General features: G+C 38.2%; 1 protein-coding gene across 3 annotated transcripts in view; it reads left to right on the top strand.

Annotated features, from left to right (window-relative positions):
- PRIM2 (DNA primase subunit 2) overlaps positions 1–21983 on the top strand; it is a 304235-nt gene that overhangs the window by 242632 nt on the left and 39620 nt on the right. For all 3 annotated transcript variants that reach the window (XM_008263076.5, XM_089333079.1, XM_051854614.3), the window contains one exon: positions 19988–20114. In XM_008263076.5, coding sequence (XP_008261298.1) covers positions 19988–20114 — 127 coding nt within the window. The remainder of the gene's footprint in view (positions 1–19987; positions 20115–21983) is intronic.

Below are 21983 nucleotides of genomic sequence, written 5' to 3'. Positions count from 1 at the left end.
CTGGAAGAGGGGCAACCGGGACAGAATCCAGCGCCCCGACCGGGACTAGAACCCGGTGTGCCAGCGCTGCAAGGTGGAGGATTAACCTAGTGAGCCACGGCAACGGCCAACAATATGATTTTTTTAAAGGTTTATTTATATGAAAGGCAGAGTTACAAACAGGCAGAGGTGGAGACAAAAAGAGAAGTCTTCCATCCACTGGTTCAGTCCCTTGATGGCTGCAATGGCCGGAGCTGTACTGATCCAAAGCCAGGAGCCAGAAGCTTCTTCTGGCTCTCCTATGCAGGTGCAGGGGCCCAAGGACTTGAGCCATCTTCTACTGCTTTCCCGTGCCTTAACATAGAGCTGTATTGGAAGCGGAGCATCTGGGACCCAAACGGGATGTCAGCACTGCAGGTGACGGCTTTATCCTCTGCACCACAGTGTCGACCCCAACAATGTGATTTTTAAAAATAACATCTCCCAAGCAGACATGTTACTCAGGCTTGAATTCAGATTTCAGTTCCACCAATGACTGACCATGCAGGCTTTATTGAGCAATTGCTTTATTTCTCTTAACCTCATCCTCACCATCCTTGGCTGCCTTCCCAGCCACATTAGCAGGGAGCTGCATAGAAAATGGAGCAGCTGGGACTCAAATTGGCTCTCTTGGGATGCTGGTGTTGCAGGTGGTGGCTTAACCCATTACACCACAACACCAGCCCCATGAAATTCTGCAAAGTGTAAACCTGAGGAACATATTTTTATTTGGGTTATCTTCAAATCAGTGTCGTTTCATATAATTATTTTTGCCACCAAGATATGCACATTGTTAATGTACACATAATTTTATTGGCAAAGAAAAATTTATTTGATTTACATAGTGATAAAACAAGAATACCTGTGTTCCTCTAGTTCACTTACATTGAGGGTATCAACAAACCAAATAACATGAAAGGGGAGCCAGCGCTGTAGCATAGTAGGCTAAGCCTCTGCCTGCAGTGCTAGCATCACATATAGGCACCAGTTTGTGTCCTGGCTGCTCCTCTTCCAATCCAACTCTCTGCTATGTCCTGGAAAATCAGTAGAGGATGGGCCAAGTGCTTGGGCCCCTGCACCTATGTGGCAGACCTGGAGAAAGTTACTGGATCCTGGCCTCAGCTATACCCAACTCTGGCTATTATGGCCATTGGAGGAGTGAGCCAGTGGATGGAAGACCTTTCTCTCTGTCTCTCCCTCTCTTTGACTCTCTCAGATAAATAAATAAATCTTAAAAAAATGAAAAGAATATTATTTTTACTTTGAATCATTTCATTTTAGAATACCTGTCATTTCTGTCAAAAGATTTTGCATAAATATAAGAATTTTATGACATTATTTTGAATTCTAAGATGGAAAAATTAGAAATGGCATATCTTGTATAAAATATTATTAAAGCAAAAGTTCTTACATACCAATAAGGTAATGAATAGGAATTTTGCTTTTTTCCCCATGATCTCCCTACCCTACTTAGTAGAGCAAAAACAGCAAATGGAATTCTCACAGAAACCAAAAATTGTTTTGGAGTGTTCCAGAAAATTTGGTAAATTAGTCATTATTAACTGGGTTCATAGTGTCTAATGCTTTAAATTCATAACCCTATATCTTTAGTGGATGACAGAAAATGAGTAGTGCACATGAATTCTTTCCCATACAAACAGACTCATCTTATTCTATGAAATGGATAGCCAGTTACCCAGGTCCTGCCTCTGTGCCAACCTCTGTTTGTGTTAAAGTCTTACCATCTGACTTCACCGAGAAGTTTCAGTTTTACATTTGTTTATATTTTGCATTTCTAAATAGAATCTGGAAATTCCAGACTTTTTACAAAAAAAATTTCATCTATTTTATTTACTAATTTATTCTTCTGTCAAATACAATGCCCCACAGTTGATTTCTTTAAGAAAAAAAAAGTTTAATTAATGAACAAGATGCTGTCAGTACTGTATAGCAAAAAGAGAAGACAGCTTAAAGCTTCTTTTTATTTTGCTTTGTTCAATCCCCAGTTGAATGGAATAGTGTTGAGCAGCAGCCAAAACCATGGAATTTGAGATTACTTGTTTCAATATTGAATGAAGGCTCAGCTGAGAGAGAGATGGGTTTTAGTGCTACTTTTTTTTTTTTTTTTCCTCTGCTTAGTGGAATTTAAGGTGACTTTCCTTTGCACATTGTGTCACTTCACTTCAGGAGCTAAACAGCTGTTGCTTGCTTGTTGGGTAGCTTAATTTTCCAGGCTTGTGGGACATAATGTTTTCATAGCAGAGGAGAATAGTAGATAAAGATCCTTTGAACTTTTAAGGATATGAGATTTAACAATTCATTATAGATTTATATGCAATTTTATGCACATGTCTTTCGAATTTAATTTCTAAGTTTTGAAGATCCTCACTATCAAAGATAGTGGGCATCAAAGGCAAGAAGATTGAAGAGAATAGAGAAGTGTCCCTGCCATAACAGTTCAGTGTCCAGATTGGATTTAGTACAGAAAAGGAAGAAAAAGCTAAACTATGTGATGAGGTACATTCATTGTATATTGCATCAGAGCAGCAGATTCTGTGAGCTGTGAGTTGTTGTATATTAAAAGAGAAAAACTCTTTAGCATTTACATGAATCATCTAATGTTGTAGCTGCTTGGTGAAAGGGCTCATTATCTGCTGCTACTAAAGTTTCAAAAGTGATAGGCTTTTATTTCTTCAGAAACAAATTAAGGATATCAACTTGATTTGGGGATTATTAGTAGTCAACAAATTACTCTTTAAAGTTGCACTTCAAAATATTATAATTTTACGGGTGTTGTGTTTTTCATTATGATTCTGCTTATTCGTATGCTATAAGAGATATCAGAGGCAGCTTTTGAATTTCAAAGAAAATTAATCTACATATGGGATAGCTAGTAAATTTGTAATCCTAGAAATTGTCATATCAGGGTGCCATGCTTAGATTTGCATTCCTATCCCCAGCTTTCTTTTTTGTTATTCTTGACCATTTAAATGATTAATTTGAGTTAAAATGTATTAAGAGTTACTTCAAGAACAACTTTTCTTCGTAAAACAGAAAACAGAAATTTTTAGTACATGCTCAATTTATGACATGTTAAGCCAAAAAGAAACTATTACAGAAAGTTTCTATAGCAATATGGTTATTTGAGGTATTATTAATATATATTCTTTTATTATGCATGTTTCAGAAGAAGGGTTTTCACATGGTAATACATTCAGTTAAACTATCTAGGTAGAATTATAAACTGTTGGATTTTTCTGTGAAAGTTTCTAAATGTGACACATCATAGAGAAAGGATTAAGGGGAAAAAATCCCTTAGTATAATTAAATTACACAGTAGCATGCCTGTACATGCACTATAAATAAAATACTTCTTTGCCATTGATGGTAGATAAAAGCAAGTAGTTATGAATTGAGCACAAAACTGAACCTGGACACCTTATTTATGCACTCTACTGTTATGGTTTTGGAGAAAGGGTCCTATTTCTCAGTTGTTTTATCTGTAAGATGATGATTGTACTGACAAAGATATTATACGTGTGTTTGAAGTCAGTGCTTATGTAATTTGTGACTAAATGTTCTAATAATAATAACTTATAGTAGATATCAGGAAAAGATCATTGCTGTCATCACTGCTACTAACAGTGAATGTTTACTCAGTGCCTGTAATACAGAAAAAGATTGAGATCTCTGTGGTCTACCAGGGACCAAGGACCAACCTCAGGCTCTTCCACTCTTCTAGTTTACTAGAAAGCACTTTTTCCAGCTGAAGTATAAAGGAAAGACTTTTAAATGAAAAATTGTAGTTTATCACTCATTCAGCCAGTACTAGATGCAGTCATATAAAACTGCTATTTAGATAGATTTTTTAAAAAATCAGATAATATTATATAAATTTCAGATGGTTCTATATCATATTTATAGAGCTGTCAGTACATGCTAGGCATTGTTGTATGTGCTAAAGCCATAGAATTTAACCCTCAACTTCATGGGGTTTTCATTCTCATATAGTCTACAGCCATATAGACCTACACATACTCTAGACTCATGTATATCCAATAGCCTTCTGTGTGTCTCCCCTTTGATTCTATAAATAGGCTTTTCAAATATAATGTGTCCCAAATCAAGCTCCTGATGCATAAGCAATGCGTTTATATTGAACCTGCCTTTCAGATAGAAATCTGAGTTTGAAGGACCATCATTGTATGACCCAGCTCAAGATAATTCACTCTACCTTCTTCTCTTCCTCCTTTCTCCCTTCTTTCCCTGTGCCCAGTTTACTCCTCTCTCTCCGCCTCTCTCTGCATCTATAAAGATAATAGAGCCAATAAATAAAGCAGTAATTTCTATGGCACCACATGGTGATTTTTATCTATTGAATTTTAAAATGTACCCACACATGAAAATGTGGACTGCTAAATACAACTGTGATGTATTTGTTCCATCTAACACTGTGACGAGCTATTCTGTATCCTTTACTGCACATGGTAAATAGCTGAGATGTGTTATGAATCAGTGAATGAGCTCTGGATGCGGAATCAACAGACCTAGATTGGAGTTTCAGATTTTCCACTGAAGAACGCTGCTATGCAGATATTCTTCAGCAAACAAATAAGTTAACTAATCTTACGTACTTTGATGCTATTGTGAAAATAAATGAGATAGTAATTACCGAGTGGTTTCAAAATTTGTTCTTGAAGGATAAGAAATGATGTATAAAATAGAGATAATTTTAATATTCACAGTCTAATGCAATTTATGGAGTGGGTTTGTTTTTGTTTTTGATTAAACTGCTATGGAGTTAAAAATTCTGCTTCACTTAGAAGTGTATCAAATTCCCAGATTTAGTCCATGCTTAGTATTAGTAGCCAGCTTGTTTTTACCAGTTTTTCTTTTGACCATGTTCATATTTAACCAATATATCATTGGTGTTTTAATTTTTAAGCTAAGTTCCTATGAATGAATATATGAGAGATTGGATAGGCTGTTTAAAGAACTGTCTAACATGTAAAAATGTGTGCTTTTATAAATTGGTCAGTTGTTGGAATTGAAAATATGCATTTTCCTGGTTTGTCTTGTCATCTTTTTTACTTAGTATGTACCCGGTGTACAGTTCATTTCAAAGAATAGCATGGGAATATAAAGTCAGTGTCATAATGAAAAACCACATTGGATTTGAGAAGCAAACAGATAACCTGAAGCCAGACAATGAAATTTACATGGGGTAGAGCCATCTTCCTGCATTGCTGAGAACACAATCCATCAATAATTTAATTCAGTTATATTTGGCTATAAGAAAATAACCACTTTGTTTTGAGGCACTAATCTTGATTCTTTGTCATAATTTACAAGATGAAGTAACTTGCCATTATTATGTGCCTGTAAGTAACATATCACTAAAAGGGGAAAGGGGAAAGTATTTTTCTTCTGTCGGGAACATTTTGTTATTTCTCGGGGGTTTGATATGCTGTGTCATTATACTAAATAATGTTTTTATGTTGTTTATATGGGTAAGTGATATAATGTTGCAAGTTACAAGGAAAAATAAACCAGAAAGACAAATCTGAAAATTCACTTATTTTCTGTACTAGATATCTTTGAATTGTATAATAAAATGCCTATGCCTATAAAGATTAAATACTTCTTATTGGGAAGCATAGCAATGTGTTATAATTTCTATAGTATTACAAGACTTGCTGCATATCACTGTGAATTAAAGTTGTTCTACTAAAATATATAGTAACTTCTATAACAAAATCGTTTTGTTTCCCCAGTACTCTTTTAAGCAAGTTGAAACTTGCCACTAGGTTCTAAAAATACCCTCTTCTAGTTTTAGCATTGCTGCCACCTTTCTTTTCTTAAAGATTTATTTATTTACTTAAAAGATTTATACATAGTCACAGAGGAGAGGAGAGGGAGGGAGATGAAGGAGAGGGGGAGAGAGAGAGAGAAAAAAAAAATCTCTTCCATCTTCTGGTTCATTCCCCGAGTGATCACAATGGCCAGTGCTGGACCAGGCCAAAGCCGGGAACCAGAAGCCAGGAACTTCATTCAAGTCTCCCACGTGGGTGACAGGCGCCCAAGCACTTGGGCCATCTTCTGTTGCTTTCCCAGGCCATTAGCAGGGAGCTGGATCGGAAGTGGAGCAGCCAGGACATGAATTGGTGCTCACATTTAAATGCTGGTGTCACAGGTGGCCACAGCAGCAGCCCTCATTGCTGCCACTTTGAAATTTTATGACAGCTTCAGAAGAGATCACCCTGTGTTTCTTGAGTCAGTAAATGTATCTGCATATGTTTCTCATAACAAAGTAGAAGAACATCACAGACTTGAGCAGGTCATTGCAAGGATTCAGTCAGTCCTATTACTAAGTCTGTTTTTTTTTTTCTTTCAACGTTTTATTTTGAAAAACATTTTCAGAATAATTCAAAAATGGTTAAATTTTTAAATTAAAATAGAAATAAAAAAACCAACAGCTATGACTCTTCCCTAAATTTGCCAGTCCTGAGTCATTCATGTTCTGTCACATTTGTTCTTTCTCTTCTTCTGAAAAGTTGGAAAATACACTGCAAATCTCATAACACTCCCATGTAATATTTTGACATGCTTCTTCTAGGAATGAGGCAGTTCATAAATATATTTATTAATAGAAATTATGCATTTTACTTTAAATGTCATGATAAATTAGGCCATTAAAACTCTAAGTAAAGTTGTTAATAATAGCTGTATAATATAATCTAATAACCAATGTATTTATTCAGATACCTCTATATTCTCCAAGACTGTTTCATTGCTTTTTTTTCTTTCCAGGATCCATTCAATGGTTACATAATAACCAATGTATTTATTCAGATACCTCTATATTCTCCAAGACTGTTTCATTGCTTTTTTTTCTTTCCAGGATCCATTCAATGGTTACATATGACTGTTTTCTTAGACCTTCTCAACTCTGCACAGTGTCCATCTTTCCAACATTATCTCACACCACTTTAACCCCACCGTCCACCCTTTACCTGCCCTGATACCCCCTGAATTTTTCTTACTCTTTGAGATACCTTGCATATTCTCAACACCTGGATATTCTCTCTGCCTGAAACATTCCTCTTCCTCTTTGCCTGGAAATAGGGTAACCATTTCATCCATCAAGTGTCAGTTTAAGTAGTATTTCCTCTAGAAAACTGTCGCTCCCCCACTCGCGGAGGGACGACACCGGACCCTGCGCTGTTCTCCCGGCCCTTCCCGGGTTTGCTGCCATTCCCTCACTCGCAGAGGAATGACGCCATCTCAGGTTAGCCGCTGCCCCCCCCCCCCTGCGCCTTCGCGGAGGGGCAGCACCCCCGCCGCTTCCCCCGCTCCTGCGGAGGAGCAGCACACCGCCAGCCAGCTCTCTCAGGGGCTGCTCAGATGTTCCTCATGCATGTTGTTTCTCTCCTCCTTTATAGTCCTCTTCCACCAATCCCAACTCTGCTGCCCACACACTGAGCACGCTGCTGTCCTCCAATCAGAAGCAGGATCAGCTCCTGCAGCTTATCAGTCGAATTGGTGAGGCAGCTGTGTAGTTGTTTTTTACTCTCTCTCAGCGCCATATTGTGGGAGATCAGATGCATAGAATTAGTCCTAGCAGTTCCAGTAATTTAGTCTCGGTTGCTCCCCACAGAAAACTTTTTATTTTTCCCAAAGAAACCTTTTATTTGGGGAGTACAAATTTTATAAGTACAACTTTAGGAATATAGTGATTCTTCCCACCATAATCGCCCTGCCACCTCCTCTTCCCTCTCCCATTCCCAGTCCCATCCTCCATTAAGATTCATTTTCAATTAACTTTATAAACAAAATACCAACTCTGTACTAACTAAAAATTTCAGCAGTTTGCACACACACACATGCACAAACTGAGAACAAGTTTTACAGTTAATTTTCATAATACAACTCATTGAGGACAGAGGTCCTGCATGGGAAATAAGTGCACAGTGGCTCCTGTTGTTAACAATTAACACTAATGTATGACGTCAGTGATCACCTGAGGCTCTTGACGTGAGCTGCCAAGGCTATAGAAGCCTTTTGCATCCACAATTTGAGCATTTCATTCACTCTTTCCAACTCTCAGTTTCCCAGGCTGTAAAAATAAGACTAATCCTACCAACTTTGTAGAGTTGTTATGAGAATAAAATGAGATCATCTATTTGCCAATCCATTGCTGATATGTAAAATTTAATTTGTCAAAAGCTCAGAATTATAAAATCATTGCAAAAATAGTAGATTCCATTGAGTCTTCACCCAACTTTACCCATTATTAGCATATTGGGCACCTCTTATACAGAAATCAAAAGCAAGAAATTAACATTGGTGAAATACTGTTAACTAGAGATTTGCTTCATCTTTCACTAATTTTGTCACTACTGTTCTGTTCTAAGACCCAGTCCAGGATTCCACATTGCATTTAGTTGTTGTGTCTCCTTAAACTCTTCCCATCTGTGACAGTTTCTGGTCTTTTCCTTTTATTACGTGACTTTGATACTTTTGAAGAGGATTGGTCAGTATTTGTAGATTTCTGCTCACTTTGGATTTCTCTTATTTTTCTCATAATTAGATTGGAGTCATGCATACTTTACAGTACATCAATGATGTTCTCTTTTTCATATCACAACATATCAACACATCCCACATTACTGGTGATACTAACCTTGATCACTTGGCTAAGGAAGTATCTGCTGGGTTTCATTCATTTGTTCACTTGAGAGCTCCCACTGGCTGGTCCACTCCCCACATGCCCACAGCATCCAAGGCTGAGCCTGGGTCCAAAGTCAGGAACTAGATATTCAATACAAGTCTTCCATGTGAAGGACAGGAATTCAGTCACTTGAGGCATCACTGCTGCCTTCCTGGATATACATTAGCAGAAAGCTGGAATCAGAAGCCAGAAGTGGACAACAAACCTAGGCATCCTGATACAGGAAATTGGTGTCCCAACTATTGACCAAACACCTGCTCCCATATTTCTAATTCTTATTAGATAGAGTTATTTTGGCATTTTTTTCTTTTTATCTCTTTCTGAGGCTGCCTTATGAAATTTAGTTTTACCAGATATGAACTGTTTGCTACAACAGGAAGCTACAGATACATAATCATCTACTTTCCCCCACCCCTGCCCCTAAAATTGTATGGAAATATCCTGGCTTCTCACTGGAAATTAAAACTTCACCTCATACCATTTGGTATTTCAGGCATGAGACGTCCCTCGATCATTAATTGCAGGTTTTTAAAATCTTACTTAATTTTGGTTTCGGTTATCTCTTCTGTAGCCAAGCTTAGATGACTAGAAGATAACATACACTCTAATATATGAAATATCTCACTGTATTGTGACTCTGGGGAAATCATTTAATCTTTTTTAAGTAGTTCAGTTCTAGAATTATTTTGGAGCTAATTTTATAATTATGATGGAAGTGAAAGTGTGCAAACTTTTCATTTTTATAGTGATTCAATTTTGGACATGGATAAAAAATTTGTCTGACTAACCACTAGAGGGTGGTCATGGGTAACCAACTACCCATCTGCGTTTCAAAATGTTCTGACACTGAAAAATTGAAAATAAAGGTGGTAGTGGATAAGAAAGGGATACATATAAACAATTGGAGTCAGAATGAAAATTGGAGTAATAGTGCTCATACAAAATGCAGAATATGGAGAAAATTATAAATCTGGACAAAGTTACATTTTTATGTGTGATAAAAGGTATAGTACAGAAATATAAGACTTTTCAAAATAGCATTAAATATGTTTATTTGGTGCAGAATATTTCAAAATCCATTCATAGTTTTTTTTATAATTACAGTTTCCATGAACTTTTTAAAAATCCCTTGTATGTATGGATTGCAGTTTTTTGTTTTGTAGCAAGCAAGCTTATCTTTTAATTCCATTTACCCATGAACTTTTTGAAGTACTCTCTCAAACAAAATGTTTCTGAACCACTTGGAAATATATCAATGAAATATGTCAATATATCTAAATATCTTAATGCTTATATAAAAATATTAAGTAGTTAACATATGTTGGAATGGGAGTTTTATGTGGCATTTTGGTAACTGAAGCCTTATAATTGCACATAATATTTTTACTAAGTTATGATTAGTATAGGAGGAAAAGAATTTTTTTTCTCACCTCAGGTTCATTGCTGAGTCTCTAAAACAAGACAGACTACCAAGTGAAAACCAAAAACAAATGTATATAGTATAAAAGCTTTGTGTGACGGGGAGGCTTCATAAGGAATTAAAAACCCAAGGAAGCAGGGCAGACTATTTTTATGCTTCAGCCTGATGAAGAACTGATATTGGGGAAGTGTGATCGGATAAATGGAGATTAATGTGATGGTAATAAGCTTGGGGGGATTTAGTAAGGACTGTGTTCAGTTTCTTCTCTGCATCTCTGTTTCTTCAGTGATAAAGACAGTCCTTCCCTCTGGGTATAGGGTGAGCATCTCTGGAATGATGGTCTTACTCAGGAGGAGGTCAGGGAATTATTTCTAGATCTTAGGACTTGCTTCAGGGGAGAAGGGGCAAGGGGACTTTGAGAGTAATCTTCCTGCTTCTGCTGTTTCCTCAAATGTCAAGGAACCATATTTTGGGATAGCACATCCTGAACCCTATCAGTAGTATCGTGAGACATCTTTTTCATGATCTTTAAAGTGTTATCATAATAGAAAACTAATTTTAGAAAATACTGCAGATTAAGGAGGCCAGATCAGAAAAGCAAACTGTGGGGGAAAAAACACTGGAAAATAAGGAGGCAGGATAAAATTAACCCAGGATAAGTTTAATACATTTACATTTCATTCCTTGAAGTGTTTTTTTAAATTATAATTCCCGTATCTGGGATGAAGCAGGAACCTCTCCCTTGGAGATCAGATACTCTGATCACTGCCTTTTGTGTAGTCTGATTGCAGAGCTGGGTGACGTTCTCAGTTTGCTTCTCTTGCTTCCAGGGAGTGAAAAGACACAATTTATTCAAGCTGAGCTAACTCGTCTTGGACTTGCACATTCTTCATCAGTCAGCCTGCTCCTGTGGCTTTCTGGTGATCTTTGTTTTATGTTGGCTCTTTCCTCACTAGTGAGATAGAGACTAAATTGCTCACCTGTTAAAGGTTACTAAATTTAGTCTTTTATGCTGTAAGTGCATGGTTCTTTTATGCTGTAAGTACATGATTCAGTCAATGTTTTACCTCAGTGAATAAAGAATTGTCTGTGGTTTCATCTTCAAGTGTTGGCAAGTTACATTTGGAATTTTAATAAGTTTTCGTTATTATTAAGTCAGTGGCATGGATATCAGTGAATAAAGTAGACTTTTCTAAAACAGTGGTGTCAAATGAGATACTGTAAATTCCAGCAATCTATCCTTTCGTTAGTATCAGGCACACATATCTGAACACATAGCCCATTAAACTATCTACCACACAACTCCCTCAAATCATTTCCTCCAGGTTGAATTATTGAAGGCCTCTGTTTAAACAGTATGCTAAGTCGTAGTAATTAGTGATAGGAATTTGCTAAATCTCTTTTGTTACTGAATGTTAACAGAGAAATAAATCATAAGATTAGCTTTCAGTCCCCAGGTAGGGATGACACTATGAACATAGAATCTAATAAATAATGTTTGAAGCCTATTCCAACTCGTAAATTCTGATTCTGACTAGAAGCTAACTTTGGTAACCAGATCAGGTTGCCAATTTTAGTAAGTACAAATATGTTCTGCATCCTCTTCTCTCCATGTTTCATACTTGTGTCTCTGATTTTGTACTCAAGTTCCTTGTGTCTCCAACTAGAAAATTATGGAAGACTCTGAAGTAAGTGGGAAGTTTTAAAGCATGTGAAGACACTGTTTAGTGTATTTTCATTTCAGGCTTTCAATCTTCCAATTTGCTACATTTTACCATTCTAAAATATTATGTAAGTTAGAAACTGAATACATGATATATGAGTAACTTCTTAAAGATACTGTTTCTTTAGAGAGTGGATACTTTTGTTTAACTGTGGTTTGGTGTGACTTTCGGATGACCCTGAAGCAGCTGAGTTATGGTGGGGAAGCAGTGTAGGGTTGAATGTTTGCCATGGTCAACTGACAGTTCTGTGTGTTTCTGTATTCTCTGCTTAAAATTTTGTAGTATTTTCCAGAAACTAGAAGACTAGGATTTTAATTCCAGCTTTCCCATTGGGTAATTGAAATAACTATTCACTTGATCTCTGGAAACCTTCATTTTTCATTTATATAACAGGGATACCTAACTTATATATCTCACAGGTAGTAAATGGTCCAGGAAGAGTCATCTTGTTAAACACTAGAGATCTGTGGAAATGTCAGTCATTATTATTGAAATATCACAAAATGTTACTCTAGTTTTTGTTTTCTGATAAAGAGGAATTGTACATTTGTAATAAATTTCCCAGCAGGAATTTAGAAATGATTATCTTTATTTAATACTTGACTAAATAGAGACCCTCCAATCTTGTTTTCAGAGTCTATTTGAGTACAATCCTTATTATATGAAATTGACAAACCAATCCCAACCAGTAGCTTAAGAACTACACAAAACACCTGCCCCTTCTTCCTGTTTTTAAGGAAAACTAGTGCTGGACAAGTAGTTGAAGTGGTTTAAATTTTTTTTTTTTATTTAGAAACTGTTGGAGGAGGGGAAAAGAGAGACTCAGTTTTGAATACAGCATGGGCAAATGAGGATTAATAGCTAAGGAGCAAGGTGGGGCTCCGTGAATGTAGATTACTAAGAAAAAAGAAACATCAAGGATAGAGCAATTCTGGTTAAATAGATCTAGTAGGATTCTTGAATTCTTGCTGAAGACAATCCAGGGTGATCAGACAGCAAGGGTGAGGAATTTGATCAGAGATTGAGGTTGAATAAATCTATCTAAACTGATTTAGCCAAGACCCTTGTGACATCTGGATGATGCAAAGAGGAACACAGAAGTCTGTAAGTTGAGACCTAGCAGAAAAGAACATGTGGAGGAGCCTGACTGAAGTTAGGTCAAGGAGGCTATCGTGGAGTCCCTCCTCTTGTTCAAGAAAGTAAGAGATGAGCTTCTTTCCTCTGACTTATCTAAGTCAGTTTCTTGTTCAGTTGCCTTTTGTTCAGTAAGACTCAGCTGAACCATCTGCTGATAGTTGCTAGCAGTCATACTGTGTGACCCAAAAGTGAACACATAGTGAGCATAATTAAATTTTATCTCTAGGCACCTTGTGGACCTTTCTTGCTAATGCCTTAAGAATGTATTCATTGTCCAAAAGGGAGTTGTCGTAACTGTCAGGACACAAAAGGAGGTCATCTGTATCTTGGATTAAAGTGGAATCTCCTGGGGCCCTCACTGTGGCACAGTAGGTTAATCCTCTGCCTGTGGCACTGGCATCCCACATGGGCACCAGCTCTAGTCCCAGCTGCTCCTCTTCCAGTCCAGCTCTCTGCTATGGCCTGGGAAAGCAGAAGATGGCTTAAGTCCTTGGGCCCCTGCACCCGTGTGGGAGACTGGAAGAAGCTCCTGGCTCCTGGCTTCAGATCTGTGCAGCTCTGGCCGTTGTGGCCATTTGGGGTGTGAACCAGCGGATGGAAGACCTTTGTCTCTGTCTCTCCCTCTCATTGTCTGTAACTCTACCTCTCAAATAAATAAATAAAATCTTTAAATTAAAAAAAGTGGAATCTGCAAATTTTAAATCCCTCAAATTGGCATTTAGGGTATACGAGAAATATATAGGCCCTCAGTGAATTCTTGGGGCATAACAATCCAGGTGTATTCTTGATGTTCCCAAGTGAAGTCAAACACGTTTTAGTATTACTTTTGAAGGGGAATACTACCCTCCCCCCCCAAAAAAAAATCCCTCAAGCCCATGATTGAAATACTGCATATGGGAAGCGAGAGACTGGATAGTGCTAAGATTAGGCACTGATGGAAATTTGGCTTGACAATTTTATTGATAGGTTTTAGATCTTGAACTAATTGGTAGTCTTTCTCATTTGCCTTTTTAATAGTCAAAGCAGTATTGCATGGACTAGAAGTGTTATGTCTAATAAGCTTTACATTATCAGGGGGAACCTCTCAAGTCCTTCCAGTCTGAAATCATATTGGGACACCCTGAGGAGGGGCATGGAAGGATCTACCTCTACTTTCTATGGAGTCTGTATCCTATATATGTCTGATGCCACTGGAATCTTTTGCCTATAAGGAAGAGGGAATTCTAATAGTTGACTTAAATCATTAAATAGGCGGTAGGTTGAATGGCCGAGGAACTCTTCCCATGGGGGCAGACAAAGCCATCATGGAACACAGGCATGTAGGAGAGGAGTCAGGGATTTGCAGGAGTCTTATAGGAATTTTTTAAGAACCCAATTCATGAGAAAATCCCTTTGGGTTCACTGAGGAAGTCGAGCTGAGAAGAAAGTTGTATAGAGCTTTAAGAAAGTCATGGAAATATGAGGATGAAATAGAGGCACATGATGAGGTACATTATCAAAACATACTAACATACTACTGGTGAAGTTTGGTGACCCTGAAAGAGTTGGGCAGGAAGCGAGGTGGTGGTAAGGGTAGAATGTTTTGCCCAGGTATTGATGAGAGACATGGTGGAGTGTCCTTCAATTTTTAGTGTTATTTCCCCCTTGCAAATTTAGTGGTGGCCAAGGGCATCAGAAATTGATTTCCCAGTCTTGAGGGCTGGGCATTTCTGGGCCTAGTGTCCTTTTTCCTTACAACATCTGCATGTGTCCAGATCAGAGGGAGCCCTCAAATGTGGAGCTTGTTGTGGGTTAAATTTTTCACATTTTTGTAACTATTTTAGTTGCAACACCAAAAGCTTGCATTGCGTATTTTCCAACTTTTTTGAAATACCGTTTTTATAATGCTGGGCTAATACCTAAAGTTCACACATGTATGCATTTTGCCGGTTAATCTCTATAATCTGTCACCAGTGTTCCAGCCTAAGTCTATGTACAAATTCTGCACAGCCGGAATAGAGGCTGTTTGAGAAGTCACTTCCAGCCCCAAATGGTCATATCATGTTGTATCTAATGGATGGTTGACAGCTCCAGTTTCATTCCTTTGTTGTTGATAATTTTGGATATATGACCCATCAGTTTTGGTGGGAAAGATCTGAGGGATGGCTGCTAGTAATTTTTCTCTTACTTCCATCAGTCTTTGATGGGAATCAGGGGTAGTCTTTGTCGCTCCCCTTCTTCGTGGAGGAACGACACAGGACCCTGCGCTGTTCTTTCGTCTGCTCGGCCCTCCCCGGGTTTGCTGCTGGTTCTTCCCGGGTTGGCTACTATCCCTTCCACCTCCGTGGAAGGGCAGTTCCCCCTGGCCACATTCCCCACTTCCGCAGGGGAGCGGCACACCGCCGGCCGGCTCTCTGGGGGCTGCACAGGTGTTCCTTCAGCTAGATGTTCCCCTTAGATGTTCCTGATGCATGCCGTCTCTCTCCTCCTTTATAGTCCTCCTCCGCCAATCCTAACTCGGCTGCCCACATGCCGAGTACGCTGCTCTCCAATCAGGAGCAAGTCCTACAGTTTATTGGTTGAACTGGAGGCAGCTGTGCGGAAGCTGTTTACTTCTCTCCCAGCGCCATATTGTGGGAGAGCAGATGCATAGAATAAGTCCCAATTCCAGTAACTCAGTCCAGTCCGGATTGCTCCCCACAGTCTTGACGCTGTTGAAGGTCTTCAGAAATGGTGGTTCATTTGGCTTTTTCAAACTAAAGTGAAGCATCTCCAGGCTCAACCAACAAGTGCATAAATTGATATAACTTGGGGAATCCTGGAGAGTATGCTCCTAGAACAATTGTAAATTGTTCAAGACACATTATCCTTTATTTTCTGGGATCAGGAAAATCCTTGGTGATGGCATGTAGTTTTTACCAAAACAAAGGTTTAAATGTTATTTTCTTCTGTTGGCCTTGCTTGGGAATGGGTACTGGGTGCACACTGTGTTTCATCTACAGGAAATGGGAGCCCAGTGAACCTTAATGGTTAAAGGAGTTTAGGGGTTGAGGGGCAGTTGGTGGAGCACATTCTAGGAGAAAAAGATACAAAGGAGAGTTTCAGGGGGGAGTCACTTGGCTGCGAAGTTCCCTTGAGAGAAGTAGGATTAAATAGAACAGAGAAACCTCAGGAAATTTCAAGAAACTTTTCTAGCTCAAAAGTCAGGGAATGGATCCCCACTTGAAACAGAGCTGGAAAGAAAGACTTCCAGGCTGATAGGTACCTTTGACTTCTAACCCAGCTTCAGACAACATATAGATGATATCCCGCTCACCATGGTTTGTGATTTTTTTTTACTTTACAAGGCTATATAAGCAATAGGCATTCAGTGAGAGCTATAATTTGAATTTTGAATTCTGATCTTTGGGCTAGCAACACATGGTCTGAGGCTCTCTTGAGATGCTGGGCAGCACCTCTGAGCAGTAGCACCCAGTCAGCCCTGCCATCACAAAGGGAAACTACTGATGTGCTGCAGTACACTGTATTGCCAAGCAAGGATGGTCAGTAGGTAGGTGAATTAAATGCATTGTCAACTGATGATATTTTCAACTTATAATATGGGCTTTATTGGGACATAACTCCACTGAATTTGAGAAACATCTATACTCAGGAATCTTAAGTCCAGCACACTGTGCTTGAGCAGACAGCTGTCTAGAGCCCTGTAGTGTGTAGCTGGACTCACTAGATAACTATAGGAGCAAGCAAAAGGGAGCAGTGGTCTTGATTGGTTGTCTAAGGTCCCTTGGTGGATCAGATCCAAGTCACAGTACCAAGAACTGTGAAAGAAAAACCAAAAGCAGATAGTAGTTAAAGCAGTAAAAACAGATTTTATTCAGGAAATATCACAGTAAGGAAGAGACATAGTAAAACATAACTAGGCTCAATTCCAAATACAGCATGAACAAGTGGGAATTTATAGTCCAGTAACAGAGTGAGAGTTAATGGGTGGGTAATTACTAAGAGCAAAGAAACACCAAGGGTAGGACACAGATGAGGAAAATTGAGGATTGAAGTCATATGTTTTGTAAGTGGCCCAGCTGGGGATTCTATCCCAGCTGTCTGCTTCCATAGATGGATTTGCAACAACCCTGCTGTGTGTTGCTCTTAGTACGGCCTAGAGAACAGGAGCAAGGGGCAACTTGCCATATAGAGGTACCCTGGGGTCACTTAAAGCAGGAAAGGGGGCATAGCTGTTTCCCAGAATACTCTCAGCCTACCTTTTGTATTCCTTTTAAGTTTCAATTCATTGGCAGGATGCATAATTATAAGGTGCAAGCAATGCTTGATTTTCATTCCTGTCTCTATAATACTTCTTAGAATTTCACGTATAAAAATTTACTGAATAATTCTCTAATCTTTCTAAATATTTATAAGCTAAAGAATCATGGAAATAAAAACTATAACTTCTTTAGGCATTTCATTCAAATATTAGTTTCAGAACCTTGAAGATTATGCCCTTTGAAGATGATTTGTTGCTTGGTCTCTCTGACTTCTCACTAGTTAGTAAATACAGCTTAAAGTGCCACATAGGAACATTTGACATGTTCTATAAACTGCTCACAGCTTTTGATGATTCTCTTTTTGAAAGTTTTGAGAGATCACTCAGTAATAAAAGCAAGTAGTCCCATATAAGTATGGAAAAGTTTTTTATTTTATTTTATTTTATTTTATTTTATTTTATTTTTTATTTTTTGACAGGGAGAGTGGACAGTGAGAGAGAGAGACAGAAAGGTCTTCCTTTACCATTGGTTCACCCCCCAATGGCCGCTGCGGCCGGCGCACCGCACTGATCCAAAGCCAGGAGCCAGGTGCTTCTCCTGGTCTCCCATGTGGGTACAGGGCCCAAGGACTTGGGCCATCCGCCACTGTACTCCCAGGCCATAGCAGAGAGCTGGACTGGAAGAGGAGCAACCAGGACAGAATCTGGTGCCCTGACTGGGACTAGAACCCGGTATGCCGGCACCACAGGTGGAGGATTAGAAGTTTTTGTTTTAAACATGTATTTTTTTAGAGTAGAAGATAAACATTAACTGATTTGTATCTGTGATTTGTGACGGTCTAAATTCATTTTAGAAATTCAATTTTAGGATTATAATCTCCACCCCAGACAATTTCTTGATATGGGATACTAACCTTAACCACTACCTCTTTCCCAGAAAAGTTGTGTTTTTCTGTAAGATTCCACCAGGGTTGAATATTTCCTCTTGTCAGACATTTTGTCAAAACTTCAATTGACTAATGAAGATATTGGTTGCTGTACCAAATGAGTGCCACCTAATAGTAGAAATAGAAAATCACCAACCATCAGATGCTGGAAAATAATGGAAACAAAATAAAGATATAGTATTTCAAATGCTATGGTAGACCAAGGAGGCATTCTGGATTTAGTTAGTTCATTTCTCCCTCTCTCCCTCCCTCTCTCCTCCCTCCCTCCCTCCCTCCCTCCCTTCCTCCCTCCGTTCATTCCTTCTGGCTGGTACTGAGCTCTATGTGAAAAATCCAATAGACAGATCTTACCTCAAGGATCTCATGCTCTAGCACAAAGTTAATCCCGTATCTGATCAGAAAATAGTGGTAATGTATTACAAGAGAAGTACCACAAAGTACCATAAAAACCAAATGTGCAGTGAAGGAATCTTCCAGGGAGAGATAGCTATAGGTAAATGCAATTAAAATTTAGAGGAAGAAGAGATTTCTTTTGTTTTTAGGCTCCAAGATCAAGCATCCTTGAAAATAAGATGCAAAAGAAGGTATACCCTGAAATTATTTCATTGGAAATTATTATTTTAAAATATCTTACTATAGAGAAAGTCTGGCATTATGGAAAGAACATAGGCTTTAGAATCAGACCTAACAGCATGTGATTTTCAGTTCAGCCGTTTATTTAATAGCTGTATCAAGTACCATTGTTTCATTTCTTCAAACTTTAGTATTTTCATCTGAAATGTCATAAGGGAGTTCTGACAATTTAAATGATTAAGTGGAACTACATTTTTAAAGCATCTAGCAAAATGCCTGCCATATTTCAGTGAGTGTTCCCTTTTTTCTCCTATCTCACCCATTTTAAAGTTCTGTCCCATAGATTGTTTTACAAACATGGAGGCAGGGATTATAAATTGGAGACAATTACAATAGTGTATTTTTTCATCAAACCTTTGCTGGCTACTTCTTTGTGTTGTGGAAATGCAGAAAGGGTGAGATGTAAGAATTCAAGAACTAGAGGAATGAGGGTAGAAAAGAGCTTAAACAGATTTACCTCTATTATAATCTCTGCAGTCAAACTAAGCAAGAGCAAATCAGTTATTTTTTCTTAGGAAAGGATTATCCTCATTTTTTTTTTTTTTGTTTTTTTGAACAGGCAGAGTGGACAGTGAGAGAGAGAGAGAGAGAGAGAGAGAGAGAAAGGTCTTCCTTTACCATTGGTTCACCCCCCAATGGCCGCTGCAGCCAGCGCACCACGCTGATCCAAAGCCAGGAGCTAGGTGCTTCTCCTGGTTTTCCATGCTGGTGCAGGGCCCAAGCACTTGGGCCATCCTCCACTGTACTCCTGGGCCACAGCAGAGAGCTGGACTGGAAAAGGAGCAACCGGGACAGAATCTGGTGCCCCGACCGGGACTAGAACCTGGGATGCTAGCGCTGCAGGCGGAGGATTAGCCTATTGAGCCGCAGCGCTGGCCTATCCTTATTTTTAAACATATATGCAACATGAGCTGATTTCTTTTGGAGAAGTTTGTTTCCTATAACTTTTTTTCTATCTTTTTTGAAAAAGAAACAGCATAAAGAACCCAAATGTTGTATATGAGGTGAATGGACGTCTGCCTGTTAATGCAGAGTGCAGTCTAAACAATATCACTTTTCACTTTGATTCTAGCTGGCAATGTTGACATCCCTAATACAATATTGGCTAACTTTGTATCTTCTTTTTCTTCCTATCAGTTTGATAAATGTTATTCTTACAACATCCGCCATAGCTTCGGAAAAGAAGGCAAGAGGACAGACTATACACCTTTCAGTTGTCTGAAGATTATCCTAACCAATCCACCAGGCCAGGGGGATTATCATGGTAAGTGCTTCCACTGGATATGTTGGCAAAGTTACAGAAACCCAAGAGCGGTGCAGGAAACACTGAAACCATGTAATGGCCTTTTGCATTACCGACAGGTCCTGGTTTGTAGGTTATGTCAGTCATCAGTGTCAAGCGAGAGCTCCATTACTCTTACAGTGATTTGTCTTATTACTGAACTAGGTCAGGCAAGAGAAACTCATTCTGCTGCACTTCAGCTTGTGCTGGACTAGGCTTTTCAGTTCTCAATTTCCGCCTTCCCCTGCTGTTTTTTGTCTTTCTTGTGTTCTACAAATGTCTTAGAAGGCTGATACACGGTTTTTAAAAGCCTTTGAAGAATCTAATTTTGGAATAATGGATTCAATAATTTTCAAAAGATTGAAGAGTGCGTTTTATTCTTATTACAATTATTTGATTAACCAATCAAGAGCAAGGGAGCAATTTAACAAACTGTGACATGAAACGTATCTATCAATTTGCTTGAGGTGTTCATTACAAAAAAAAATACATGTCAGATTACTTTGTTGTAGACCTCTGAGTTCAGCAACGTTTTTCTAAAACAGTTCTCTAAGCATACTTTGAAAAGCTCCTCATTTGCCTGGTTTGTCATGAATGACACAGTAGTTCATATTAGTAAAATTTTCAGATTACCAAAGCTTACTACAATACACCTCAAAACTTTTTTAGAATCCTTTTTTAGAAAAAGTATTTTTTAAAATTCTCATGTTAATGTGATATTAATACAAAGAGAATGGATTCAATGTAGTTCATAAGTACAGTTCTAAGAATGTAATGATTCTTCTCCCCTCCTTTCTTTCCTTCCTTCATCTCTTTTCTGTTTCCTTTAATTTTTGAGATAATGATTTTAATTCACAATATAGTCAGACTTACTGCTCCACTAAATAAAAGGTTCATCAAATAAGAAGCTAAAAGACAATAGTTCAGCAGTAATATAGACAAGGGCTACAAACAATGAAAAGATGTCCATTTCGCTCATTTACAGTAAACTTAAAAATAATCGTAGGCCACTAAAATATAGTAGTATATCTATATCTATTTCCATATATATTAATTACCACAAATAAGAGAAAACGTGATATTTTTATTTTTAGGTCTTGCTTATTCCGTGTAGAATACTCATCTCCAGTTGCATCTGTTTTTGTTGCAAATGTCAGGATTTCGTTCTTTTATTTATGGCTGAGTAATATCCCATCGTGTATATATACCACCTTTTTCTTATCCCAGCATTAGTTGATGAATATCTGAATTGGTTCCATATCTTAGATATTGTGTTTTAAGCTTTTGTAAATATGAGAGTGCCTGTGGTTTTTTCATATACTACTTTCATTTCCTTTGGATATATTTCCAAGAGTGGGATAGCTGGGTTTTACAGTAGATCTATTTTTTGTTTTTCTAAGGATTCTCCATATTGTCTTCCATGATGGTTGTTACTAGTTTACATTCTCACCAACAGTGCATTAGGTTACCCTTTCTTCATATTCTCAACAGCATTGATTATCTTTTGATTTTTGTATTACAGTGATTCTGAGGTGAGGTGATACCCCATTGTGATTGTTATTTGCATATCCCTGAAGGCCAGTGACCCTAAGCATCTTTTCATGTGTCCGTTCGCCATTTGTATGTCCTGCCATGAAAAAAATGTCTGTGTATATCCTTTGCCCATTTCTTAACTTGGTTGTTTGTTTTGAGTTTTAGAATCTTAAGTGAAGTACAGTATTAAAGAGATTATACATTTATAGGTTGTTCAAGATCAAACAATCACAAACATTATTATAAAGATGTTGCTTGTGTCCAGAGCAATTATGTGTTAAATGGTTTAATTTTCGGTTTTGCAGCACAAAACACTGA

This window comes from Oryctolagus cuniculus, chromosome 5 (genome assembly GCF_051225735.1).
Source record: "Oryctolagus cuniculus isolate XC-2025 breed Fujian yellow rabbit chromosome 5, ASM5122573v1, whole genome shotgun sequence".
In the NCBI taxonomy this organism is placed as follows: domain Eukaryota; kingdom Metazoa; phylum Chordata; class Mammalia; order Lagomorpha; family Leporidae; genus Oryctolagus; species Oryctolagus cuniculus.
The sequence above is the reverse complement of the archived record's forward strand: the minus strand, read 5'-3'. Positions and strand labels throughout refer to the sequence as shown.